General features: G+C 53.0%; 2 protein-coding genes across 4 annotated transcripts in view; one reads left to right on the top strand and one right to left on the bottom strand.

Moving 5' to 3' along the window:
• On the top strand, window positions 1-21374 carry CARD14 (caspase recruitment domain family member 14). The gene is made up of 20 exons (XM_070479811.1): window positions 1-222; window positions 1650-1787; window positions 2707-3032; window positions 5105-5272; window positions 6237-6356; window positions 7020-7145; window positions 7617-7781; window positions 8773-8874; window positions 9773-9915; window positions 10002-10096; window positions 11717-11777; window positions 11952-12144; window positions 13697-13823; window positions 13996-14233; window positions 15275-15338; window positions 16058-16172; window positions 17212-17385; window positions 19355-19476; window positions 20363-20478; window positions 21093-21374. Exons 1-20 carry the CDS (start codon window positions 12-14, stop codon window positions 21286-21288), a joined length of 3000 nt encoding a protein of 999 aa, XP_070335912.1. The 5' UTR covers window positions 1-11; the 3' UTR covers window positions 21289-21374.
• The window catches only part of SGSH (N-sulfoglucosamine sulfohydrolase), a 7058-nt gene continuing 1019 nt past the window's right edge, over window positions 21332-27370 (bottom strand). Inside the window, exons 2-8 of one of the 3 annotated variants that reach the window (XM_020914443.2) lie at window positions 27013-27173; window positions 25426-25531; window positions 25067-25217; window positions 24562-24718; window positions 24120-24201; window positions 23431-23634; window positions 21332-22670 (exon numbers count right to left, since the gene is read on the bottom strand). In XM_020914443.2, the coding sequence (XP_020770102.2) occupies window positions 22111-22670; window positions 23431-23634; window positions 24120-24201; window positions 24562-24718; window positions 25067-25217; window positions 25426-25531; window positions 27013-27173 (1421 nt within the window). In that variant the 3' untranslated portion in view covers window positions 21332-22110. The remainder of the gene's footprint in view (window positions 22671-23430; window positions 23635-24119; window positions 24202-24561; window positions 24719-25066; window positions 25218-25425; window positions 25532-27012; window positions 27174-27370) is intronic. The other 2 variants (XM_070479810.1, XM_070479809.1) reach the window with 2 other exon arrangements.

Genomic DNA, 27370 nt, shown 5'->3' with positions numbered 1-27370 from the left:
GAGGCTGGGCCATGGCGGAGCTGTGCCGCACGGATTCCTCGCTGACCTCCCTGGACGAGGAGGTGCTGTGGGAGATGATGGAGGACCACCGCTGCAGGATCGTACGCAGCATCTGCCCCAGCCGTCTCACTCCCTACCTGCGCCAGGCCAAGGTGCTGGACCAGCTGGACGAGGAGGAGGTGCTGCACAGCCCCAGGTTCAACAACTCAGCCATGAGAGTCGGTGAGGACCTGTGTCCCAGTCCACTGCAGAGCCAGCTCAGCGCAGGTGGCACTGGGAAAGCCCCTGTGAGGGGAGGGAGCGCAGGACCTTGAGGTGAGCTGAGGTCAAGTCATGGGACTGGGTTAGTGCCCCAGAAATGCCACCACAGATGACCACAAACTGGGTGGCTTAAAACTGCAGAAATATCTTCTTTCACACTGTGGAAGCCAAAAGCCTGAAATCAAGGTGTCAGAAGGGCTGAACTCCTCTGAAGGCAAAACTTTTTTTTTTTAATTTTTTTTTTTTATTAGTTGGAGGCTAATTACTTCACAACATTGCAGTGGGTTTTGTCATACATTGACATGAATCAGCCATGAAGTTACATGTATTCCCCATCCCAATCCCTCTCCACCCGATTCCTCTGGGTCTTCCCAGTGCACCAGGCCCGAGCACTTGTCTCATGCATCCCACCTGGGCTGGTGATCTGTTTCACTGAAGGCAAAACTTTTTGCCTTTTTCTGCTTCTGGTGGCCCCAGCATCCTTGGTTTGTGACTACATCACTCCAATCTCTGCTTCTATCATCACACGGCCTTCTTTCTGTCTTCTCCTCTTCTGTCTCTTATAAGAACATTTGTGATTGGATTTAAGGCCTACCTGCATAACTCAGGAGGACCTCCTCTTGAGATCCTTACCTTAATTACATCTGCAAAGCCTTTTCCAAACAAGGTCCCATTGGCAGCTTCCGAGTGGACATAACTTTGGGGGCCACAACTCAACCCACTCCAGATGTCTCTGGAGCTGATTCTGATTGTCTGACTAACTGTGTTTATTCATTCAAAAACAGGAAAGCTTCATCATATGAAGTTGTTAGGAGAATGGAATGAGTTACTCTTTATCAGATACTCATCTCAAAGCCTGGGCCTTCGAAAACAGGCAGAAAGTGGTAGCTATCAATATGATACTATTTGTGCCTGTTGCCTTATGACCATTGGGACATAGGGGAGAAATTAATTCAAGCTACTAAATCAAGCTGAGAGTGATGGGATCTAGGTGGGCTTGGAAGGTCTGAGCCTCTCTGGGACTGGACCCTGGGGGCACTGCTATTTGCTTCTTTCCTCCCACCTGCTTTGTATATGTGTGTCTGCATGTGTCCACAACACACCTGGGAGAGGTCTGGAGAGCAACGATTATCCTTTTGAGTCTTTTATTCTCAACTCTTAGTACTTGGGTTGTAGCAGTTCCTCAATAAATATCAGCCTGACCCCTTTCGAGTCTGACCACCATCATGGAAGTAGTAAATCGACCCTGAAAAACTGCTTTGACCTCCTGATTCCTAGATGTGCAAGGATGACCCCCTCCCCGCCCCGCCGCCACCCTGCTATACTCTGCTTCCTTCATGGGAAGCCTCCCCAGTACCTGGCTAGCTAAGACTGTTCTCTCTCCAAAGGGTACTTGTTGGATTTGCTAAAGACTCGAGGCAAGAATGGGGCCATTGCCTTGCTGGAGAGCCTGAAGTTCCACAACCCTGATGTCTACACCCTGGTCACCGGGCTGCAGCCCAGCGTGGACTTCACAGACTTCAGTGGTGAGATCTGGTGATATAACCAGGAGTGAGGCGGTGTCCCTCCTTGACTGTAGGCTGTTCCAAACTGGGCAGACATTCCTGTCTCTGTGCTCCAACCAACCCACCAGACTGTGGGGGGTGAGGAGACCCCCACACACTAACCCTAGTCGGGGTGGATAGGCAGAGCCCATGACCTTGGGTTATAAATGAAAAGCTTTGTCCCTAACTATCCAGCACCAAGAGCAGACCCCTCACAGCGGGTGGAACCTGCATCTGAGAAGCGCAGGCAAAGAGGAACTGTGTCCTTTCCTAGAAAACCTTTACCTTGAGGTGCTTGAGGCAGAAGGGAAACTGGTTTCCACTCGGTCCTGCCCCGTCCTGCCCAGCCCTGGCTCTTGGGAGGGGCCGACGGCAGGAAAAAGGAGAGGAGCTGTTAAGTAAAGATTTATACCGGCCAGGTGGGAGATGAGGTCTTGTTCATTAACCGAGTCATTTTAGGCTTCCCTGGAGGAGCTATTGAGAGATTAAGGTATTTGAAGGGGCAGGGTGACATAAGTCAAAACTGTGGTTTAGAAAGTGTTTCAGCCTATTTGTCATCACAGCCCCTATTTATGGGATTCAGGGTTCTGTTATACAGATTCATGTTCTTTGTTATGTTTTCCTTAGGATGACATGAGAATGAACATCGAGCAAGGTTCAGCTGATGATGGCAGGGGATGGGGAGTTAGGTTTAAACAGCCAGGTCCCACAGGGAAGCCAAGAATGGGGACAAAAATCACCTGTCATGCTATTTATTTAACCGAAATATCTAGTCCTGTTGAGCCTGGAAGCATTTAAGGTGACCCATAGATTAGTGTGGGGGCCCTGCTTGAGAGTGTGGGTGCAGGAAGCAAGATCCTGCAGGATGAGGAGCCTCTGGCCTACCTGCCCCATCCTGCAGGTCTCATGGAGACGTCCAAGCTGACCGAGTGCCTGGCTGGGGCCATCGGGAGCCTGCAGGAGGAGCTGAGCCAGGAGAAGGGGCAGAAGGAGGCACTGCTGCGGCAGTGCCAGCAGCTGCAGGAGCGCCTGGACCAGGCCGAGGCCCGCGCTGAAGGCCTGCATCAGCTGGAGGCTGACCACAGCCGCATGAAGCGCGAGGTCAGCGCCCACTTCCACGAGGTGCTGAAGCTGAAGGACGAGATGCTGAGTCTCTCGCTGCACTACAGCAATGCGCTGCAGGAGAAGGAGCTGGCCACCACACGCTGCCGTGGCCTGCAGGAAGAGGTAACAGCTTGGGGTGCTCATCCTGACCTGCTGCTCCCCACACTGGGCCTTTGCACTTGCTGGCCTATCTCCTGGAACCCCTACTCCCACTCCCTGCAACACCCCTGCAGGAAACTTCTCTTCCACCAGGGTCCCCTTGAATAGGCTATGTGGCCTCAAGTCCACCCTGCCTTGCAATCGCCTGGTCTGTGAAGTGCCCACCATGGGGAGCCCTCCTCCCTGTCCTACCTCTGGGGGCCTGTCTGGCTATTCCGGGTGTGGACAGAATAGTGGACCCATCTAGCCCTGCTCCCCTCCGACTTGTCAGTAACCAGGGGGACAGTGGACTTCTATTGGCTCCTCCTTTGTCTTTCTCAGCTGGTCCTGGATTCAGATGAGAGAACAGAAATGTTACTAGTGAGGCCCCCTCAGACCCCAACAGTCTTTTACTCATATTTCTTTTGGGGATAATTATTGTATCTTCTTATTGATCTACAAGAGTTCTTTATGGAGGATAGTCATTCCTTGTCATTTTGGCATTTGCTTTTAACTATGGCATTGTTTGATTTTAGTTTTCTAAATTTTATTTAGAAAGAATTTTGAATTTACCCAAAAATATACAGCTAAAAATACAAATGACATCCACGTAACCTTTTCTTTGTCACTGTGCTCTCTCTCTTTCTTTCCCCACATGTACACACACTTTTTCCTGAACCACTTGAGTTGAACACATCATGGCCCTTTACCCCCAAACATTTCGATGTATATTTCCTAAAAATAGGATATTCTCTTATATAATCGTGGTGCAGTTGTCAACTTCATAAAATTACAGTGATATAATCCTTTAATCTACTGTGTGGGTTACAGTTTTATAGTTGGCCTAAAGTACATTCTTTATGGCATTTTCCCTCCAGTCCAGGATCAGGTATTGTACCAAAATAGCCAAAGTACTCTTTATTGCTCCCTGCAGCTGGTAAGCAATCTGGGGTATGGGAGAGGTGTTTTGAGGCCAGCAAGCACCCCGGCTTCATGTTGACACCTCCCCCTGGACTTAGCCTGACCAGTGATTCTTGCCTGAGCACATCTTTACTCTGTGGCTGCAAAATTATGAGCCCCATCTCCAGTGCTCCCTCTGGTGACCAGTGGGCCCTCAGCATCCTGACCGTGAGAGGGTGCCTTTCCTTTCCCCACTTGTGCATCTGTTATTGGCACAGATGCCTGGATTCCTATTTCCAATAATCTGTAACATATTATTGTCTTTAGTTTGGTGCTGAAAGTGTCCTAGATTTGGCAGTGAGAACCCCGTCAATATGTTGTGTCCTGGGACATGACATGAGGTCGAGTTTTCTTAGCACTGACTTTCTTTGCATCATCACAAGATATTCTAGGATCATCTCATACCCAGCCTACCTCAGCTCCAAAGTCAACCATTTCTTCAAGGGGCCCCAGTTCCTTTTAGTGATCAAGATCTGGGCTCTAGGTGTGCTCATTGCTACTGGGGTATCTTGGCTCCTCAGCCGTTTTAGCAGAGAGGACTAGGAAACATGCACATAGATACATAAGTATACATACACCTACAATTATGGATAGGCACATATGCATGCAAGTATGCATATACACATACATGCACATATTTTAGAAATCATGAGTTCACACCCAAACCTCTAATTCCAGTAGATCCCCCGGGGTTTCTTCTTGCTGCCCCCTACTTCATCTGACATGTTTAGCGGAATGCGGAAAGCCGGAGAAGCAGGGCCATGCTGGAGGAGGCTCACTGGCCATTCATCCCTGGCCGCACTGGCTGTCAGATCCAAGAGCCAGTGGCAAGGGCTCCTTTCTCTGTTCCCGGGGACCCCAGCTCAGTGATTTAACCCCTACACCTCACCGGTAAGATAAAGCTAAAATGCTTTTATCATCCCACAGGGACTATTCGTTAGGTAAAACCCTTTCATGGAATTTGAAATCTTGGGAGAGGGACCTTTTTGAGTATGAAAAGCATCATCCTTAAGGAGAAAGGCTGAGGACCACACCTGGCTCCTGGTCTAGTGGAGAAACAGCAGTGACCTTCTCCTCCTCCATTTCCTCCCTGGCAGCTGTATCTGATGAAGCAAGAGCTGCAGCGAGAGAAGATGTCTTCCTCCTGTGAGCGGGAATTTCGAGAGCGGTCCCTGAAGATGGCCAGTGACCTGGAGCCTGGAGACGAGGAGCTGAGCCGCCTGAAGGAGGAGAATGAGAGGCTCCGCTCCCTGACCTTCAGCCTGGTGGGTCCTGATGCCCCCAAGGTTCAACTTCCTGCCCTGGTCCTCCCCTCAAGGCTCAGCTTCCTTTCCTGTGGCCAGGTAGTGTCACTGGCCTTGGCCTGTGGCCTCCAGACTGTGGGATTTCTGACAAGTGGTTCCACTGAGGTGTGGCTAAGGCCTCGGTGAGATGAAACCCAGTGACTCAGCCTCACCACCCCTTCTCACGTCTCTCCTTCCCCTTCTTTCCAGACCCCATATTCTGGCAAAATTGAAAGCTATTGCGCACGTATTCAAAAGTCTTAGCTTGTTTGCTGCTGCTATGTTGTTTTGGAGTAAATGGAGGCTGATTATAATTGATGCGATTAGCTTTAAGGTTGTGAAAGTGGGGGAAACTTTCTGCCTGCAAAATATTCTGCCATCCCGCCCAGGCAGGCACGGGGGAGTGGGAAACTGTAGGATGCAGAGAAGTTCGTGTCACCAGCACCCTGAAATTATGCAAATCATCTATCTCTCCTCTCCAGTCCCTTTCGATCAATAAATATCTATTTTTTGAACTAGTCCTTCAATAGACATTCACAGGGTGTGGGTCCCCCGGCCTGAACTGTGCCATCGTTCATAAAAGTGAGCGTGAAGAGGGAACGCCTCACCCCTTGATATTCACTCTGGAAGTCTCTGCCTTTGGATCTATTGAGGGAGCAGGCTGAAACTGCCTAAAAGAAGGAGGTGCTATACTACCCTCAGAGGCTTTCAGCTTCCTGTACTTTGTCTCCTAGCCATGCTCACATGGAGCTGAAATGCATGTTCCACATTTTGATTGCTGACCTTGCCTTTTTTTCCTGCCTAATGTGCAGTAATAAAGCTAAATCCATCCCCACACCTGGACTCCAAGCTTCCCGCCTCCTGTCCTGGAGACGAGATGATAGGGATGTTTCCCCGGGGCCTTTGGGGAGGTCAGGGTCCCTGGGATGACCTCTCTTTGTACCAGGCGGAGAAGGACATTCTGGAGCAGAATCTGGACGAGGCCCTGGAGAGCAGGCAGGAGCTGGTGGACCGCATCCACTCTCTGAGGGAGCGGGCGGTGGCTGCTGAGAGACAGCGAAAGCAGGTGACGCTGTTGGGCCGTGTTTAGGGGCCGGGCTGTCTGGATGAGGAAGCAGATTCTTTAAACCACACTGAGCTTAAAACCAACTTTGCCCAAAAATGCATTGGCCTATTCGCTTATTCCTTTGTCAAACTAGACTGAGCACCAACTCAGGATCCAATGCTAAAGGCCACATCCACTTTGTGGGGTGATAAGAAAATGGATCAGGCAAACAAGCAATTAAAACACAGAGCAAAAAAAAAAAAAATACAGAGCAATTTCCAGTGCATGGGGGCCCCAGGGTGAGAGCCAGGGATTTATTTAGTTGCTGTAAAAGGCAAGGAGGGGATGAGAGAAAGGAGACAGTGGAAGAGAATGAGGTGGGCAGAGGGAAAATAGGTATGCCTTTTGGGACATGGAATAAACAAAACACAATTTGACATGCAGGACCCATGCATATTTTGATGATCAAATTAAAATATAATCAACACAGCAACTCTAGATGCACCTAAAATCTAGCACTTAAAAAATGAGTGTCAATTCACCTTATTTCCTCTTGAGAACCACCTCCCTCACCCCAAGGCTCCCCCACCCCCATCCTCAGCCCTACCCTTGGAGTCACTGACCTCCCTGGGCCCCCTGACCTCCATGGGCCCCACTGACCTCCGTTTGTCCCCCTCCGTCCAGTACTGGGAAGAGAAGGAGCAGACCCTGCTCCAGTTCCAGAAAACCAAGGTGGACTGTGAAATCTACAAGGAGAAGATGAACGCCCTGCAGAGCCAAGTGGCCGAGCTGCAGAAGGAGCGAGACCAGGTGCCCAGGAGGAATGAGGGGCCAGCCGGGGTGCCAGGCTGAGGGGCTCCGAGGACCGAAGGTGCAGTCCCCAAGGGGTCTCAGGAGGGTCGGGAAGGCCACTCTGGGTGTGGCTTATTGCTGGCTAGCCAGGTCACCTGACCTCAATGGCAGCAGGTTCCAGACTCAGGGTCTCTCTCCTTGGTCCCCGGGATGTTTCTCAATTCCCTGCCACAGTTACCTGCTGCCATGCCCGCTGCACATCATCTTCCCTCCTTTCATTTCTAGCAGGAGGTGTTTGTGTGAACCCCTTTCTTGGCTGTTACTGAAACGGCTCACTTTTACGTGAATCATAAATGGTGGTAAGCCACAGAACGAGCTGTGTGTGCTACACACCAGGGGAGTCCAGGGCTTTCTCTGGCTGGACTCCTGCGACACAGCCTCTTTATCCTCTGGACATCGATCCTTTCTATCTCCCATCTTGGCTCCCAGGCCTACTCAGCGAGGGATGGAGCCCAGATGGAGATTTCTCAGAACCTGACCGAGAAGGACGCCCTCCGCAGGAAGGTGTTTGAGCTGACAGACCAGGTTTGCGAGCTGCGCCAGCAGGTCCAGCGGCTGCAGGTGCAGGCCGAGTCATCACCAGGGGTGAGCGCTGCTGGGGGGAAGATGCAGGGTGTCGGGGCAGACCCTAGCCAGCCATGCAGGCCCACTGGCACCACCGGATTTAGCTCTGTCCACAATGCTGGCTCCTGTGAGCAGACTGTGTCGTGTGATCAAAGGTTGATGGTGCCCAGTTGGGCAGGCTGAGTCTGTTTCTGCATCTCTTTTTATGCTAATACTATGCAAGTCATAGAAGGGTTAGCTTGGTGGAAGGTTCTGGAACCTGGACTGTGTGGCGCTCAATGAAGAAAGCAAGCATACGAAGCTGTGCAGGTAGTCGCTTGGTCTAATGGGTGACGTCTTCCTGGGAAGCTTGCAAGTAAACTACCTGAGAGCTGAGTGATAGAAACCAAGGAAGCTGCATTCTCAAAGAACTAAAATTACTGTAAAACCTCTAATGATGGTCTTGCCAGCAGTTCCAGCTGCAAACACCCTGGTGTCTCTTCACCTCTTCAGAGGTGCCCAGCAACACCTGGAAGGCACAGCCAGACCCTCCCCTCCCTAAGCAGGGGTCCCGGCCCTTCTTCCCTCCCCTACTCAGCGCCACCTCAAATATGTTCAAAAAAATATACGTATGCATGGAAAAGAGACTGACAGACAGACAGCAAATGCTTGCTGCTCTATTTCTGAGTGTGGGAGGATGGGTCAATTTTACTTTCATCTCTAATTGGACTATTCCTCCCCACCAATATATACATGTAGTATCTATTATTTGTATAACCAGGAGAGAATAACATGTATTATCCAAAGGGGATAAAATGCAGTCACCAAGCTGGTTGCTGCATGATCCCATTGGTGGCCAGCTCCCACAGTCCCAGGTGTCCCAGGTTGGGAGAAGGGGACATAAATGTTTCACCTTGAAGCCCAGGAAAGGAAACCACTCAGGAAACTGGAGATACAGGGGTTGTGACTCGGTAGAAACTCCAAGAGCAACCTAGGATATTCCCTAAATTAACCATCCTGTCTGGGTCTTTGGCAGCCCAAGCAGGAGGCGGGGGTCAGGGAGCCCTGTCCGAAGGGGAAGCAGCGGCTGGTGCGCATGTTTGCCCTCTGCCCGCGGGACGACACTGACGGCAGCTCCTCTGAGGTACGGCCAGTGCCTCCACCACTGCTGGGGCCGGACCAGACCTGTCTATCGGGACAGAAGAGGGTCTGGCATGTAGGAGATACTTAAAGATGCTAAAGAAATGCTTATCAAGTGAACAGGGGAGCTGTACCCGGATCTACACATTTCACCTGCATCCTCCAGTTCCACGCTCTGCATCTTGCATGTTTCCACCCCGTCAGCACATGACCCTCCCTAGCCAGTAACTTAGCCTCTCTGGCCTCAGTTGCTCTATATGTAAAGTGGGGCAGTATGTGTTCTCAGATGCTCAGTCACATCTGACTCTTTGTGACCCCCATGGACTGTAGCCCACCAGACTCCTCTGTCTATGGGATTCTCCAGGCAAGAATATTGGAATGGGTTGCCATTTCCTTCTCCAGGGGATCTTCCCGACCCAGGGATCAAACCTGGGTCTGCACTGGCAGGCAAATTACTTACCACTAGCACCACCTGGGACACCCCAAAGTGGGACAATGCTACCCACCAGATAGATTTATCATTAAGAACTAAAGGATACAGGTGACTTCCTTGGTGGTCCAGTGGTTAAGATTCTGCACTTCCACTGCAGGAGGGCGTGGACTCAATCCCTAGTCAGGGACTAAGATCCCATATGTGGAAGGGTGGCCAAAAGCTTAAAAAAGAAAGAACTAAGCAACGTAAAATCTAGAAGTAGCTAATAGAGTACCCAACACATAGTAGGTGCTCAGTTAATGTGGCTTGCCTCTTTGCTCCTCTCTCCCCTCCTCTTGCCTCCTCTACCCTGCCAGTGGGAGGCTGTGGCTTGTTATCATTACACTCTACACAGTAGAGGCAGCAGGGTCAGGGTCCTGAGGGATCCCCATGAGAGCCCCGTGGTGACTTCTGCTGTGTCCTCCCCCAGTCTCAGCTCTGGTCTGACCTGAGCGCCACGTCCAGCCAAGAGCTGGTGGACAGCTTCCGCTCCAGCAGCCCTGCGCCTCCCAGCCAGCAATCCCTATGCAAGCGGGCCACAGAGGGCTTCTGGGAAGACTCCTGGCCTTCCAGGTAGAGTGGGGCTGGGGAGAGGGTCAGGTGGCTTCACTGCCCTTAGCTCCCTGGGACATTGACTTCCATCTTCTTATGCTTTGTAGCGGCTGCCCAGAAATCGTGGCAGTGGATCAGGGAGGTTCCCTGGGTGCTAAGAAGAGCAATGCAGACTTGGATTTTGAGATTGTAGACCGGGCAGGTGAGTGTACCCCCAAACCTCTGCGGCCACCCCACCAGCCCTGGCTGGGCTGGCAGAGACAGGAAGGAAAAGACAGGGATCTTCAGGGGGGCAGGTGAGACACCCCAGGGGAGGCGCAGAGAGGAGTGAACTGACTGCTGCCCTGACCTGAGCCTCTGGGAAAATCCAGACAGCCGGGCAGTTCAAACCAGTGTCCAGATGTGCTGTATTTCCTGAGCGTCCTTTGGTTTTTACCTTGAGGCTAAAGGAGTTGCGTTCACCTCCACGTCCAGCTCAGCATAAAGTTCAGGTAGCTCCAGACACACACGTCCTCTCTCTGTCCCTCCCTGCTCTGACCCACGGACACTTGGGCCTCCCAGTGACACTAGAGGGCAGCCGGCTTCCATCCTCACTGCTCCTCGCTGAGGCGCTTACTGGGAACATTTCTGCCGCATGCTTGCATCTGAGACATTCCCATTTCTCCTGTGACTTATTCCTCATATTTGTCACTTAACTGGTCCTGTCTCCTTCTCAAGGCACAGGCCCCTCATGGACAGCCTCCTTATCTTGCCCCCTGCAGCCTTGGGCCTTGCACAGAGCAGGAGCTTGGCATCTTGTCTGAATTTCACCTCACGGCCACCAGAGAGTGCGTGTATCCCCACGCTGTCGCCTGGCAGCCCCTTTAGGACTGATGGCCTCGGGCTTTCTGTGGGTCACATGACCAGAAACCTTTCCTCTTACAAATTCATTGCCATTTTTATTTATAATGGAGGCTCCACCCCAGATATAACCAATCTGGATGTGAGATCACAAACAGGATGAGTCAATGCTCTTTTTTTCCCTTTTGTCATGATTGTGCATCAAGTCCTGGTTTATTTACTTTTGACCTCAAATACATTGAGAGTGTATAATTTCACTTGGCTTTGAATGTGAGCATGAGTGTATGTTTATCTGTGAGCTGGGCACAGGCTGTCTGCAACTGGCGACCACTAGCTGTCAGAGCCCTCTGGTTCTCTGAGCAGCTCAGGAGGCAAGAAGGGCAACCTTACCTGCAGGGAGGCTGACACCTGGGCTGGGGGCAGCCCATCTGCCTCACAGGCTACTAAAATATAGGCCTTGGGGAGACTCTGAGGACATCTAGCCCTGCAGATTGCCAACTCAGAGTCCAGCTGGCAGTCCTGTGGCAGTCCTGTGGCCAGCTGGGCAGCAGGGTGACCCGGGAGACAGGAGGCAGCTGATGACCAGTGCCAGCGGTGGCTGCCGCACAGAAATACAGGCCCAGAGTTATGCCAGATTTGATTTCTCAAGTGAAGACAGAAATCCAGATTCCAGATTCCCTATTTTGTAAAATGCTAGCAACTCAAATACTGCAAAAGGACACAATGTAGATTAAACCCTGACAAATGCAGCTCCCCACTAGCCTCTCCTATTTTAGCCGAGGTGAATCAAGGTTTTGGGCATCAAGGAAGAGAGGGGCAAGAGAAGGTTCAGCTTCAGCAAAACATACAACAAACAGGCGGGTGCCTGCGGCAGGGGCAGGGGTGACACTGAGGTTGCACCGGTGAGCCAAAACTCCTTCAGAAGTGGGGTGACCTTGAGGGCTGGCCCAGCTCCATACCTGAGCCACTGGCTTCCTTCTAGACCTCCCTGAATCTGAGAACAGCCTGCTGCCGTCTTCTGGGGATCTCTATCTCTCCACCAGGTGAGCAGAGGGCTGGGGCCAGCAGGTGGCAGAGCAGAGTGAGGACTGTGTCCTCACTGTCAACCTGTTTGAGGCCTGGGAAGAATTCCAGAATGCTGGGACTAGAGGGGACCGAGGGGGAGACCCAAGCTCCTGCTCTAGGACACCTGAGCTCCGGCCCCTCGCTTCCTGCAGCTGCTTTCCAGTGAGGCGGAGGCCGGCCCGCAAGATCCTGAGCCAGGTCACGGCGCTGGCCTTCCAGGGTGGTGCACTGCTGGAGCAGATAAGCGTTATTGGCGGGAACCTCACGGGCATCTTCATTCATCGGGTCACCCCGGGCTCTGCGGCAGATGAGATGGCTTTGCGCCCCGGCACCCAGATTGTCATGGTGAGTGTGGCGTCAGCACCTCAAGCCCCCAGCATCCTCTTGAAAGTGGGGTCAGCATGAGGGGCAGGTAACCCAGGCAGCCATGGATTCAACTTGACAAAAATGGATTATTGGATTGGTCCACGCTCTTTTCTTGGGCTGACATAAAATAGAGTAACACAATGATTAGAGAGTCCTGGTGACTATCATCAAAACCCTGTGCCCTTCTCCATCCTGACATCCTTGAACTCGAGGGTGACCTACAAGCTGTTGAAGGCTGGACTATGCACCAGCTGAGCAGGCTTTGGGGATGAAGCAATCTTGGCCCCAGAATCTTCTGATAGAGATTACATAAGATTCTGATGTGGGCTTTTTTTTTTAATTGTAATAATCTTACTGTTACTTCATGTGTATGTATTAAAGTACACATAATAAAATTCACCATTTTAACCCTTGGGGACTTAAAAAAATTTCTTTACTATAAAATATCCATTAAACTGCAGAAAACAAAAATGTACAACCTAATTATTATTAAGTGAACACATGGACAGGGAGGTCACTTTGATGTTACCTAAAAGCATCACTGATTCAATGGATATGAACTTGGGCAAACTCCGGGAGATGGTGAGGGATACCAAAGCCCAGCGTGCTGTAGTCCATAGGGTAACAAAGAGTCAGACATGACTTGGCAACTGAACAGCAGCAACAACAAAAGCAGAATTATTAAGCATCAGGCCTTTTAAGATTAGCAAGAAATTTGAATAACAGGCATCACCAATTCCTCCCAGGGTAGGGGGGTGTGGGGGGATGTAGGGCTGAGAAGGGGAGGGAGGGGCTGCACCCTCAATCAGGATTCCATGGACCCCACGGCTTCTCCCCACTGTCCATGGGCTGAGCTGAGTTCTTCTCTGTCTCGAATAATCACACACAGAGCTCCTGACGTAAGCATCAGCCCACCCAACACAAAAGCCCTTCGTCACACTTCTAACAGTCCTGGTGAGATTTGCAATTGTCAGCTCACATTGTGGTTAAAGCAACAGATCCCCTTTATGAGACAGTCCTGATACTCGAATGGGGCCAATTCCATTCTAACAGCATTAAAAACATCTCTGTTTTTCTCATTATAAACATATCTATTCTCCTAAACCAAAACAACACCGGGAACAAATGAGTGGATAAGAGCCCTGTGGATTTCACAGCTGGGGAAGAGGTGACATGAGGGGTGCCCTGGCATCTGGTGGGTGGAGGTCAGAGAAGGTGCAAAACATCCTGCAGTGCCCAGGACGGCCCCAAACGTCAATAGTCCCAAACTGAGATCTCTGTTCTAGAATGCTCTAGAATGGAGCATGTTGGAGACCGGAAACTTGGCACCCAGTGGCAATCTAAGTACCTGATCCTGGGTGGGAATGTGTTTAGCCTGGAGACCCCGCATCAGGGTGTCCTGACACAGGGCTCTGATGGGGGTGGATGGGTGTCTGGGAAGCGGTGAGTCTGCTGCAGGGCACATGCCTGCACTCAGACCGCAGCTAAAAAAGCCTGGTCAACAGAAGTAACCCTCATGATCTTCCATCAGGTGGATTACGAGGCAACCGAGCCCTCATCCAAGGCTGTCCTGGAGGGCATGACCCTGGAGCGGGCCGTCGGACTTCTCCGGAGGGTGAATGGCTTCTGCTGTCTGTCAGTGAAGGTCAACATGGAGGGTACACACTCCCCTATCCACTCCACACTCCCCCAGAGGCCACTGATGCCAACACTCCTAGCCCACTGCAGAGCCAGGCTGTGCCCCAAGTCCACAGTGGCCCCCAAAGCAGAACCATCCTCACGGGGCATCACGGCTCTGGGCTTACCTGTCCCCATGTCCTCTTTGATCAGGTTATAAGAAGCTGGTCCAGGACATGGAGGCCAAAGTGGCCACATCAGGGGACTCCTTCTACATCCGGGTCAATCTGGCCCTGGAGGGGCGGGCGGAGGGAGAGCTTCAGGTGCGCTGCAATGACATCTTGCACGTCACAGACACCCTGTTCCAGGGCAGCAGCTGCTGGCACGCCCACCGCGTTGGCCCCTACAGCACCAAGGGCACGGAGCATGGCACCATCCCCAACTACACACGGTGAGCAGTCGTCCTGGGCTCCCACCCCCGAGAGAGAGCCCGGGGACCTGCCCGGGGGAGGGAGGGGATACTGCCTGGTCTTGCTTAGCCAGGAGGTCCCCTCCTGCCCAGGAGAAACAGCCTTCCTGAGGCTCCCTTCACTGCCCAGGGATATGGGGTGGGGCACCTCCAAGAAGTGGAATCTCCAATGTGCGACCCACCAGGTTCACTGCTTAGATGGGCTTCCTTTGTGAAAAGGGATGGACTTGAGTCCTAGAGCATTCTAGGGTATGTGGGACCAGTTTTTCATCCTCAGCACTGTGGATGTTTGGGGCTGGCTCATCGTTTGTCGCTGGGGGCTGTCCTGGGCACTTTGGAATGCTGACCAGCATCTCAGCCTCCACCCACTGGATGCAAGTAGTGCCCCTGGCCCCCTGCCAGTGGTGACAACCTCAAATCTCTCCAGACATTGCCAGTGTCTCCTGGGGGAAGGTGACCCATCGTGCAGGTGTGTCCAGGACTGTCGGAAAGCCCCATGTCCTGGGGAACTCCCTCAGTCCCGGGCCAACTGGGACAGCCAGTCACCCTCCCTGGGTGAGCAACAGTACCCCTGCTCAGAATCACGTTCTATAATAGATCAACCATAAGGCACCAAGCAGGGTGTCTCGTCCGGCTGATCTCAAGCCTCACTGCAAATTCTGCCACGTGGAGATCACACTCAGCGGATGCAGGGAGAGGCCTGAGACCCTGCATTTCCAGGCCCTCTCTGGGTGATGCCAGGCTGAAATCCTCAGGCCACACTGGGACTAGTGAGGTCCTGGAGTGGTGGCCTCCACCCCGCTCAGACTGTGTTGCCTGGACCCTCCCTCAGAACAATTCAGTTAGCATCTCCAGGGGTGGGCTGGGGCTCTGCAGGTGTTTAAGAACCCCAGGGGACTACAGGGCTGCTGGGGTGAAGGACCATGGCGGGGGCAGGGGGGTGTCCCAGAGCACTGTGCAGGGGCCCACCTCTCCCGTCCAGCCCTCCCTGCAGCTGGGCTGGGGTCGTTCTCCCCCTCACAGGGCTCAGCAGCTGCTCATCGCCCTCCTCCAGGACATGGCTCATCAGAGCACCATGACCCGAAAGGTGAGGTGGGGCGCTCACCCGGTCAGTCCAGGTCCTAGACATGGGGTCCCACTCGGGTGGGCTCTGCCTCTCCCCCCGCTGGCCTTCTTCTCTCCCAACTCACATCATCCTGAGGGAGGGGCCCAGTCAAGCCCTCCTTCCACCCCCAAAATCACAGACCTACCTGGGGTGGGCTGGAAAACTGTGGGCACTGACTGAGGGTCCCATGTGGAGAGAGTAGGTTGCTGACCTGATGTGGGGTGACTCGGTGTGTCTCTTACTACGCGGTCCAAACCTTCATTTGGGTCTGCGTACTGCCTAGCCTGCAAGATCTATTGTGTGCAGATATATCGTGTATGCTCCCTGCCTCTTACTTCCAGGTTACCCCATTTGCCCGCCATGTGCACCCCATTCTTATTCTCCACTGAGGCTGGGCACCATTAAGTTGCCCCGACATAGAACACTCAGCTGCCCCTGAGCAAGGCACTTGGGCAGCCCCCGGGATTGTGGCACGGCTAGGCTGGGAGGCCCCTACTCTTCCTTTCTACCTCCCACTCCCTGCCCTCCCTAAGGAGGGCTAAGCCTGAGGACACTCTTTGGCCACCCCTCATCTCCCATCCCCTGTCATGGGGCCTGGGCCTCCTGACTGTTCAGTGGGCACAGCCTGGGGCCAGAGATCACCCTGGATTTGGCGGAGGCAGGCCCCCAGCACTGTATGACGTTCCTTCTACCTCATCCAGCAGCCTTCTGGGGGAGCCCAGAAGTTGGTCCGCATTGTCAGTATGGACAGAACCAAGGCCAGCCCTCTGTGGTCAAGCTTTGAAGGAAGCCAGTCGGACCCGAGCCGGGTAGAAGGTGAGGCAGGTGGGGCTGGTGGAGGGTCTTCAGGGGCCGCAGTGGTTGGGCAGCTTGGTCAGGATAACACCATTCATCTAGGCCAGAATCTGTTTTAAGAATCATAATTGATGTCTATGTGCCCTTCTGGAAAGCAGTTGGTATACACCCTTAGTGACCTTTAACTGATGCTCCTACTTCTGTAATCTACCCCAATAAGATGGTCCGAAACCACTGGTACAGTCATCTGAACAGCAGTCCTTTTAAATAGTAAAGTCTAAACATTCTCCAAATGCCCAGCACTCCACAAACCAATGGGCCCTCAGACAGCCGCCGTTTTTAAAAGCCCCAGGGAATATAGTGGCTGGGGTCGGGGGCAGTGGCTGTGACAGAGGCCAGCACAGCACAGATCCCTGTGCAGGTAAAACTGTGATGAGATAAGCAGAAGTTAATTTAGAGAAAGGTAAATCATTCTGAATTTACTTTCTTGAAAAGTGCTTTGAGTGCCTGTGTCCTTAGTCACTTCAGTCATGTCTGACTCTTTGCGACTCTATGGCCCCCAGGCTCCTCTGTCCATGGGATTCTCCAGGCAAGGAAAACTGGAGTGGGTTGCCATGCCCTCTTCCAGGGGGTCCTCCCAACCCAACCCGCATCTAATATTACCGAAATGACCAGGAGAGGAGATCAGGGATCAGGGAGGGAGGGAAGGACTGGGATCATGTGTCCCCGAGGATGAGGCTAAGGAAGAAGACACAGGAAGCTTCCAGACTGTTTGGGAGGATAAACTCAGGTTTTCTATCTTCCCTGTGAGCCAAACGGGGAAAAGAGTTTAAGCTGCAGTCTACAAAGGTGATCCTAGAGAAGCAGGACATCTGATCAGCAAGTACAAAGAAACCAGCCAGGACAGGTGTGGAGGCCGTGGTGCATCACGCAGGAGACCAGTGTACCTGTGTTACCGCGGGGGCCGGGCCGCAGCAGCGAGCAAGACAGACAGGCCGTCCTGGGGGCGGGGGCTGCTGCAGCCCGGCGCGCGGCCCACTCACGCTCCTTCCTCCCACAGACCCCGCCACTGTGTGCTTTTGGGCCGAGAGCTGCTTCACCCTGGTGCCCTACACCCTGGTGCGCCCCCACAGGCCCAGCCAGCCCCGGCCCGTGCTCTTCGTGCCCAGGGTGGTGGGGAAGGTCCTGATTGAGAAGCTGTGCCTCTTCCAAGGGTTTAAGAAATGCCCAGCAGGTACGCTCTCACCTGGGAGTCCCACCTAACTGTCAGGTGGCGTGGCGAGGCCTTGGCAGAACGCTGTATCTGCTTTCAAGGGTGTGGATGACAGAGTGGTCCTGGAGCTGCCTAAAGAAAGGACCACAAACCAGGGGGCTTAAAACAGCAGAGATGCATTCCCTTCGTGTTCTAAAGGCTGGAAGTCTGAAATTGTCTCCACAGCCTGCCCTTTCTCCAAAGGCTGCGGTGGGGGGCATCCTTCCTGCCTCTCCCTGCTCTGGTGGCTGATGGTGGCTTGTGACTATAACACTCCGATCTCTGCCTCCTCATCTGTGTGTCCCTCTGCCTTCACATTACTTTCTTACGAGGAGCCAGTCATTGGATTTCAGACCACCCTACTCCAGTACAACCTCCTCTTAACTAACAGCATCTATAAAGATCTTATTTCCAAATAAGGTGAAAATCTGAGGTTTCAGATGAACATGATTTGGGACGGGGGAGGGGTGGGGCAAAGCGCAGTTCTGCTGGCAGCTTGGTTTGTACTCCATGGAGTCATACAACCAAAGGGCTCCATCCACCTGCCCAAAGCCACTCAATGTAGAGCCATGGAGATGAACTGGCCAGTGGGAATCCTGGGTCCCCGTGGCCCTGCCCTGCAGGAGAGGTGGCTCAGCTGGCTGGAGGGCAGGAGTTGGCTCCTTGGCACTTTCCTCTATCCACCATTCCTGGTTGGTGACTGCCCCGGAGAGTCGGGCTACAACGTGAGGGTGAACAGGGCCCTGTCCTTCTCTCCTGGAGTTTGCAGAGGGGACAGAGGGGAGCAAGTGTGGTCCACGCAGTTCCTGCAGTGAGCACCTGCTGAGTGCCAGGCTCTATGCAGAGGGTTACAGGTCCTGGGTGTCTAGTCTGCTCCTCTGGAGACAGACACCTAAACATGTGGCAGGCTGACTTGTCTAAACTCCACAAGCGGCCCAGAGGGGAATTCTTTGGAGAGGGGTAGGAGTGAGGGTGGGGATGACAGGCAGGAGTTTGTGAGCAGAACAAGGCAGTCCAGGCTGAGAAGCAGAATGTGCCATGTACCGAGGTAGGATGGGGAGGAGGCGGTGGGTGCCTGGAAGTGCTGTGGGCTAGGGGATGGGATCAGGCCTGATCTTTGAATACCTGTTTTGAAAGCAGAATAGAAGACAGACTGGAGAAGCTAAAGACCACTGGACCCCTCAGGGCCAGAGGGAAAGCAAAGCCACAGCAGGGAAGAGAGGGTAGTCCCAAGAGCTGTCTGCAGGGTCTGGTGGTGCTCCGGAGGGTGGAAGCTAGCAGGGTGGCACATGCGGTTCTCACTTGGGAGAGTGGGTGCTATTCAGGAAGAAGGGAAAAGTAGGGGTGTGTTCTAACATGTTTATACAGGGCAGGGGTTCTCAGCCTGGGCATGACCTTCAGGGTCCTTCTCTATTGTGGGCTGTCCTGTGCATCGAAGATGGGTAACATACCTGGGGCTCAACCCACTCGATGCCCGGAGCAGAGCCCCTCCCCAAAAGCTGTGACAGTCAGAAATGTCTCCAGACATTACCAAGTGTCCCTTGGGGGAGAAATTGCCCCCAGTTGAGAATGACTGATTTAAGGGCTTGAAGGGATTTCTGGGTGTAAGAAGTTGCATATGTAAGTTTGGGGCTTGGGAAGTGATGGCAGAGGGGTTTATCTACATCTGTCCATCCTTCCTTCTTTCCCTCCATCCTTCCTTCCACCCAAACTTCCATCCATCCACCCACATTCTGGCATTGACTGGGCACCTGCTGTGTCTGAGTTCAGGGTGAATGTGCAGGGCACAGACTCCTCCAAGCAGAGAGAGCAGGATCAGGTTTATAAAGAGGAAACCCTAGCAAGAGCTTCCCCTAGAGCTCACAGGGGTCTGTGGGGGTGGGGGGTGTTCAACACGGGCTCTTGAGGGAGCAGCTGGGTGTGTGACATCCCCATCAACTGTCACCTTCAGAGTACTTGAGTCAGGAGGAGTATGACACCTCCAGCCAGAGAGGGGACATCATCCAGGAGAGAGAGGCATCCGGTGGCCTCTACTGTGTCACCCGCAGAGCAGTCGAGTCCCTCATGGGAAAGGTAAGGGGTGGGGTAGGGGCTGGGAGGAACTCCATCTCCAGAGGAGGGCGAGGGGAGAAGGCAGGAAGGGCCAACCTCCAGGGCCCCCTGGAGCACCCAGGATTGGTGCCTAGCTCATCTCTGGCTCCATCACAGAAAGATCAAACTGTTACTGCCATGTGGGGTCCACGGGACCTTGAGCAAGACTTAACTTCCCTGAACCTGCTTCCTCGACACAGGAGATGTTTAATAAACATTTGTTAAATGAATGAATTACCTGGAGATGATACTCCATGTTTTAAGGCTCAGACAAATATATGAAAAGCTCACTGAGAATGATAAAATTTTCTGTTGATACAAAGCAGTTAGGAACACCTGTGAGCCAGAGGCACAATGGCCCCGTCTCCTTCTAACCTCCAAAGAGGCTGATGGAGCCACCGACTCCTAGGGTTTGAGGTCCACACAAAGCCTCCCTCAATCCCAGTGGCCTGATTTCTAGATCAGAGGTAAAAAGTCAAATGGAAAAAAAAAAAAGTCAAATGGATAGAAACTTTTATTTTTTTAATTTTTTTTTTCATTTATTTTTATTAGTTGGAGGCTAATTACTTTACAACATTGCAGTGGTTTTTGTCATACATTGAAATGAATTAGCCATGGATTTACATGTATTTCCCATCCCGGTCCCCCCTCCCACCTCCCTCTCCACCCGATCCCTCTGGGTGGATAGAAACTTTTAAAACTGTACAGCAAGCATGCTCATATACAAAGGGGCATTCCCAAATTCTTCTCCCCATCTCCTTTGCAAACTTCAGTCCTACCCACACCCTTCCCTCCACGTCTTCCCTGAGTGTGGGCCCCCCTCGTGTCCTCTGAGGCTGAGGCTCACTTCTCTCCCCACTCCCCGCAGAACACCCACGCCCTCCTGGACACCCAGCTGGACAGTGTCTGCGTCCTGCACAGGATGGAGATCTTCCCCATCATTATCCATGTCTCCGTCAATGAGAAGATGGCAAAGAAATTCAAGTAGGTGAACCCCTGGGGGCTGGTGGTGGTGTTTGAACGGGCGCTGGAACTCCCCGTGAGGCCCATGGTGAACACATCTGGAGCCTGTGTCGGGGTTTCCAGGATCTCCCCCTGTGCCAGCCCCTAAGTGTCACAGGGCAGTTCCCCCACAAAATCCAGGACAAAGGTCCTGCAGCCAGCCCCCAGGAGCAACCCAGAGGACAGTAAGGTGAGACCCTAGAACCATACCTTGGCTAAGGCCACATGTTTCCTGGGGTACAGTTAACAGTCCAACAATGTCAGGTGAGGACAGAGACTGAAAAACACTCCTTGGTTCATAACTGGGACAAACCCAGACGTCCTGCTGCTCCCTTTGTAATTTCAGAACTGAAGTTGTAAACTAGACCACCTTCCGTTAGTGCAACATCATCTAGGGCCCCAGTTGTATTTTCTTCATGAGGCATTAGGTTACCTTGAATCAGGCCACCCGTGTCTAGGGTATCTAGACAGCTGTTGCATCATCAGTCCATCCAGGCCCCTAGAATTCCAAGCTGGCAGCTGATTTCTGGGGCTCTGTGCTGGGAGACAAGTGCAAGGCTCTCCTTAAGTCACCCTCCCATCTCCGGCCCTGGCAGGAAGGCTCTGCAGCGGCTAGGTACTGCAGAGGACCAGTTCCTAGAGGCCGCCAGGCAGGAGGAGGCTGAGCTGGATAAAGTGCCCTGTCTATATAGCAGCCTGGCCCCCGAAAGCTGGAGTGACCTGGATGTCCTGCTCGGCTGCGTCCGCCTGGCCGTCATGGATGAGCAGAAGAAGGTCGTGTGGACAGAGTAGAGGCCTTGCTGATGGCCCCTGTGTCATGAACAAATTTAGAAAATGAACTTTGATATATTTTACTAAAATAAAAAGCTTTTACAGAATGCTCAGGCCTGTGGCTCCCCTCCCATGTTCCACAGGATGGAGATGATGGGGGTGGGGAGGGCAACAGGAGTCCATCCACTTGAGAGAGCGCCCCTTTTCTGGGCTCTCCCAGGCAGAGCTTCTGCTCCCAGGTGGGCGGAGGCAGGGGAGGTCTGGAGTGCTGTCTGTGCTACAGACTCGTGTTCATCCAGGATTCACCCAATGAGTGGGGCAGTTTCACGCCTTCAGCAGTGGCATCTTCATCCTGGGACCCTCTCAAAAAGAAGGGCAAGCTCTGCCCATACAGGCCCCAGGATGACACCCGTCACTCAAGGAGCCTGCCAAGAATCAGCAGTCTCACGGAAACCCAGCCCAGGGGTTGGGAGCCTGACTATGGGCAAAGTGAAGGGAGAAGAAAGCCCAAAGGTCCTTCAGAGGCTCCCTATCCAGACCAGGATTGACAGATGCTGTCCCCACACTGAGTGTGGTCTGCACCCACCCGCCACCCTCGTGGCACATGGAAACCCATCTCCTCTCAGGTGAGGAACACAAGAACGTCTGTGGTTTCCAAAGAACCAAGAGAATCGGAAGCCCCATGTCCCAACCACATTTTTCCCTGCAAGTCCCCAGACCATCCTCATATTGTCACAGGTTGGGGATCCTGCAGCACCTTGGGTACCCCCCAGGAATTCATCTGCCAGGACGCGGCTCAGACTCTGGACAAGCGGGCCCCCTACTATAGGGGCAGGAAGAGCCTCACAGCTCGTTGTGGAGTGGCCGGCACTGGGGAATCAGCTTCTCCTCCAGCACCCCATCTGGAGCACACACCCAGGGGTCATGGGTCTCCCACTGCCACTTGACCAGCTGGGTCTGAAGCAGTTCCAGAACCTGGGCATAGCGGGGGTCGGCAGCCAGGTTGTGGGTCTCATGGGGGTCCTGGCTCCTGTCATAGAGCTCCCAGCGCTCCCGGTAGTAGTAGTGATGCAGGTCCTTATACCAGCCTGTGGGTTGGCCAGCTGTGGTGCGATTCAGGAGGTCCTGGAAGGTCGGTGAGACATAGAAGTCCTGGTCGATGGGGAAGGGCATCTTGAAGTGGAGGTTGTGCACAAGGTGGAAGTTCTGGTGGTGCACGGAGCGCATGGGGTAGGACATGGTGACCTCGTGGTAGCTCTGGCTGCCGAAGACTGTGGTCCAGAGGGGTTCCACCTCCAGTACTGGGAGGAGGGACCGCCCAGTGAGCTGGACGGTCTTTGTGCCAAAGATGGCATAGCTAGGGTAGGGGATGGAGAACCAATCCAAGATGGTGGGCGTGAGATCTGGAAAGAGATGGCATCTCAGCAGGGCAGGCCCTCCAGGGCACTAGGTCCAGCCCCCTGGAAAGGGTGAATCCAAGCCACTCTGGAAGTTGGTGGGCCACCTCGCACATCAAATCACCAATAGGGAGAAGCTGCTAGGGGTCAACCCATTGCTGCTGCATCACCCTCCGGGCTATGATGCCTCCAATATAACAGGAGGCGCCAATTCCGTGATACCCAGAATTCTAAAATCCTTGAGGAAGGCCCCTAGGGACCTATTCCTGCTCTGTGTTGCAGCTGTAACACTCCCTGACCTTGGAGCCAAAGGGAGATGTGAGCCCTGAGCCATGGGGGCCCAAGCATGCTACTGCCCTGACCCCTCAAAGTGGGTTCAAGGTGCATCAGAATCACCTGGGAACTTGTCAGAAATGCAAATTTTTGGACACCATCCCAGACCTACTGAATCACTCCATGCAGTGGGATATTTAGATCCTAGCAAGTGCTCCAGGTGACTGATGCTCCCCAATGGTCCAGTGGAAAAATGATAGGCGTGAAGGCAGTGAGACCCAAACTAGAATCCAAGTTTGGTGCTTACAAGCTGTGTGACCTTGGACTTCTTACTTTATGTCTCGGAGCCTCATTTTTGCAACTGTAGAATGGGGGTGACCACATAAGGCAGTGGCTAAGGAGCAACATCTGGACGTTGTGGTCCCACTAGACATTCACTTCCTCCCTCACCCCCACTGCCACCCGATCCCTGCTGTATGGGATGCAGTCTTACCTAAGAGGCTCACGTAGGCCTCACTGACCTGGCCCCAGCGTTTTGGGTGCTCCGGGGACGATACCAGCATGGGCTCTGCAGTGCCTGGCCAGTACAGGTTGGTCCTGCCGCTGGGGAAGGGGATCCCATTGTCAGATGTGAAGATGACCAGGGTGTCATTGAGGACACCTGCTCCACGCAGCTCCTGGAGCACAAGTCCAATCCCTGCAGGGTGTGGAGGGGAGAGCAGAGCTCAGACACAGGCAGACACGCAGTCATGGGAATGTGTGTGCACTCCTGCATTTCTTCATCAGACCCTGCACCATCGATTCCTTCAGTCACCCCTGCCTTCCTTCCCACCAGCCAGGCTCCTGCCCAGCAGATACCAAGTCAAGGATCTCAAGATGACATAATCCTAAAGTACCTAAGCAGTCTTTAAATCAGGTGATGAGTCTCTTTATATAAAGAGGAGAGACAAAGACTAAAGAGAAGATACGGGAGGAAGACATATGATAACAGAGGCAGAGATCAGAGTGAAGCAGCCACAAGTCAAGGAACACGTGGGGCCACAGGAAGCTGGAAGAGGCAAGGACTCTCCCTCAGAGGCCCCTAAGAGAACACAACTCTGCAACATTGTGACTTCTGGCTTCTGGTCCAAGATGGGGGCCTAAGATGTGCCCTATCCCATCGCCTGGGCTCCCTGAACCCACCTTGGTCCATCCGGCCAATGGTGGTGTACTGAGCGGCCAGGTCAGCTCGGGCGGCTGGGGTGTCAGGGACAAAGTAAGGCACCTAGGATGGGGCAGGTGGGTGGAAAGTCAAGGTTAGAACAGATGGGTTGGGGAGGAGACAGAGTGGTCAGTCCTTAAATTGGCGTGGGAGATACAGGTGCCAGCCCTCCTCCCAGGGCCCGAAATCATCTTCCTTCCTGAATGGACTAATCCAGAAGATCCATGCTTCTGGGAACATCATCCATGTCTTTTCCCTTCTCTCTGCCATCCCATTGATGGGGACCTGGCTCCAATGAGTCAGAATCTCTTCTTACACACCTGGGGCCAGGGCTGCAAACCCACTGGAGGGGCACAGGTCCCCCGATTTACAAAGTGGAAGAAGAAGGGTAGTTCTTGGAAACGTGGAGAGGGGCCCTCCTACCTGCACATCCTTCGGGTTGTAGGTCTGGGGGGTCCAGTCTGGAATCCGCCCCATGCCACTCTCCCCATTGCCAAACTTCTCACAGAACGCCCCATACTGTGGCTGAGAGTGCCCGCAGCGGTGGGGGTCATGGAAGGCGACATAGAGGAAAAAAGGCCTGCAGGTGGAGGAATGGGCTTGAGCGCTGAGGTCAAGGTCAGATGGCTGACCCATCACCCTACTTCTACCCTGGGGAGCCTCATCCCTCAGGAAGGAACACCCCCCAGCTTTGTCTGCTCCCCTACAACTGATGACCTCTCTGTGATCCGTGCCACCTCAGGTTCCCCATGTCTCCCCTTCCTCTGACCAGATCAACTTGAGTATCGGGAATTTTCTCCCCCACCCATACCCCAGCTGTCTGAGGACTCCAAGAATCCCAACCAAAGACTCTGGGAGCCGCATCCAGTATTAACTGCCCAGAGGTCTGGCTAAGTGAGGGCGGTAAGTGGGGGGACTCTCTGCGCACCTGTCACCCCGTGTCTGCAGGAATTTCCGGACCAGCAGTTTAATTCTAGTGATGTTCCGCCCAACCTGTAGGACAGAGCCATTCTCCTCCGTGTACGCAAAATCAAATGGATACACCATCTCTGGCCCCACGTGCTTCTTCCCAATGATGCCTGGAGCCAGGGAGACAGGCCTGTTCAGAGCCCCTTTGGTTTCCCATTCCCTTCTGCCCCCTTCTCTGCTCCCCAGACCCTGTGTCTTGCTACGGCCTCCAGGAGGGCAGCAGAGCCCTTGTTCTCATGAGCCCATAGCCCAGTTAGGATCTCTGGGGCAGGATAGGAAGTTGCTCTCTTGCCCCTGGGGCCACACGAAGCCCCTCACCTGTGTGAATGCCAGCTCGGCCCAGCAGCAACGGCAGGCTCTGCACCCGGTCGAAGGAGTTGAAGTGGTGGACATCCTGGTGCAGGCCGTACATTCCGTTCTGATGCTGCAAGCAGAGTTGCTGTGATGCAGGATACCACCTGGTCCTACCACCCCTGCCCTCTGTCTCCCCCTGCAACGCTCCCGCTCTCCCAGGCTCACCAACCTGGCCCTTCACAGATCCCTGATTTAGCATCCTCAGAGAGGTTTTCTCCGTCTCACTCCCTGCCCAACAGGCCCACAGGTCCTTCCCATGGGACTTTGGCAGGAAAATACAACAGACTGGGAGGATGTACACCAAAATTAGGAGTAGCCTTTATTTTCTTCTTTTTGCATATCCATACTTTCCAATTTTTCTATCAAGACCACACACTATTGAGTGAAAGCCATCCCAGCAAGCCGTTTTATAGCATGAAAGAAATTGTCATACATGTTACAAACTCAGACTAGAGAGATACAAGAAGGTAAACCCCTGTCCTTATTCCTGCAGCCCACTGTCCAGAGGTGAGCATGGCCTACAGCTGCCTGATTAACCTTTCAGGAAGCTTCTGTGTTCAGGTCACAGTCTCCTCTTTACGTAGGCCTTCTCTTCACTGGCTCAGGCTCTCAGAAAGAAACGCACAGACCACAGCTGTGTTCCCATAAAATAATGTTGTGAGGTAACACATCAAGAGTAAGTGCCCATGTACACCTGGTTCACAGTAGCATTATTCCAATAGCCAAAGGTGGAATCAACCTAAGTGTCCATTAACAGATGAATCGATACACAAAATATGCTCTGTCACACAATGGAACATTACTCAGCCTTGAAAAGTAGTGAGTTACTGACACGTGCCACTACTCGGGTGAAACTTGGGGACATTATGCTGAGTGAAAACAGCCAGTCACAAAAAGGCAAGTACTGTGTGACTCCACTTACATGAGGTACCAAGAGTAACCAAATTCACAGAGGCAGAAAGTTGACTGGTGGTTGAGGCTGGTGGTGCAGCAGGAAGGAATTACTGTTTAATGGGGACAGAGTTTCAGTTTGGGGTGATAAAAACGTCCTGGATGGTGGTGATGGTTACACAACAATGTAAATGTACTTAATGCCACTGAGCTGTATCCTTAAAACAGTTAAAACAGTACATTTTTAAACTGTATTTATATATATCAGCTCAATAAAAATAGAGTAAGTGCCTTAAATGGCAGCGTTTACCGTCACACAAGCTCCTGGGACAATATCATGACAAGAATGAACACGGGCTGAGGAAATAACTGCCAGGCATCTTACTATGAGCTTTACACACAGGGTGTTAACTTGGCCAATCCTATAGTAATCCCCAGGAGTGAGCTATAAGCATGACCCCATCTTACAGGTGAGGAGAATGAGGCTCACAGAGGTAAGTGACTGCTCACAGTCACAGGGTGCTGGAGCAGGGCTGCACGTGGACTATTTGGCTGGGGGTGACGGAGGGAAGGTGGACAATGCCCAGGGAGACAAGGGAAGTGTTCTCAGCAGCAGAGGCCTTGGGGCACTCCCTCCTCCTGCCCCCCTGCCGCCCTCACCTGGGGCAGGCCAGTGAGGAGGCTGGCGCGGCTGGGAGAGCAGCTGCTGACGGAGGTGAAGGCATTGCGGAAGATAAGACTCCGGCGGGCCAAGGCGTCCAGGTGTGGGGTAGAGATGGCACTGTTGTTGTAGGCGCCACTCTCAAAGCCTCCGTCGTCCGCTTAGGAAGATGGAAAACAAAGGACAAAGTGGGCTGGGCTCAGAAGGAGCAGCATATGGAAATGAGAAAGACCTGGGTCCTGCAGCAGTGGCCTGGGCCAGTGATGTCTAAGCAGTTATGATACCTGGGCAGATGTGATACCTAGCAGGTGTGATTCCCAGCTGGGCATGATATTCAGCAGGCCTGTTACTTGAGTG

The sequence above is a fragment of the Odocoileus virginianus genome, chromosome 17, assembly GCF_023699985.2.
Source record: "Odocoileus virginianus isolate 20LAN1187 ecotype Illinois chromosome 17, Ovbor_1.2, whole genome shotgun sequence".
Classification (NCBI taxonomy): Eukaryota; Metazoa; Chordata; class Mammalia; order Artiodactyla; family Cervidae; genus Odocoileus; species Odocoileus virginianus.
Note: the sequence above shows the minus strand (reverse complement) of the source record. Positions and strands in the feature narration are given on the sequence as shown.

Coding starts and splice junctions, on each gene's coding strand:
- CARD14 (XM_070479811.1), top strand. CDS start 12: ATGGCGGAGCTGTGCCGCACGGATTCCTCGCTGACCTCCCTGGACGAG. Junction 14,234..15,274: donor ACCATCCCCAACTACACACG/GTGAGCAGTCGT, acceptor TCCCCCTCACAG/GGCTCAGCAGCTGCTCATCG. Junction 16,173..17,211: donor GGACCCGAGCCGGGTAGAAG/GTGAGGCAGGTG, acceptor TTCCTCCCACAG/ACCCCGCCACTGTGTGCTTT.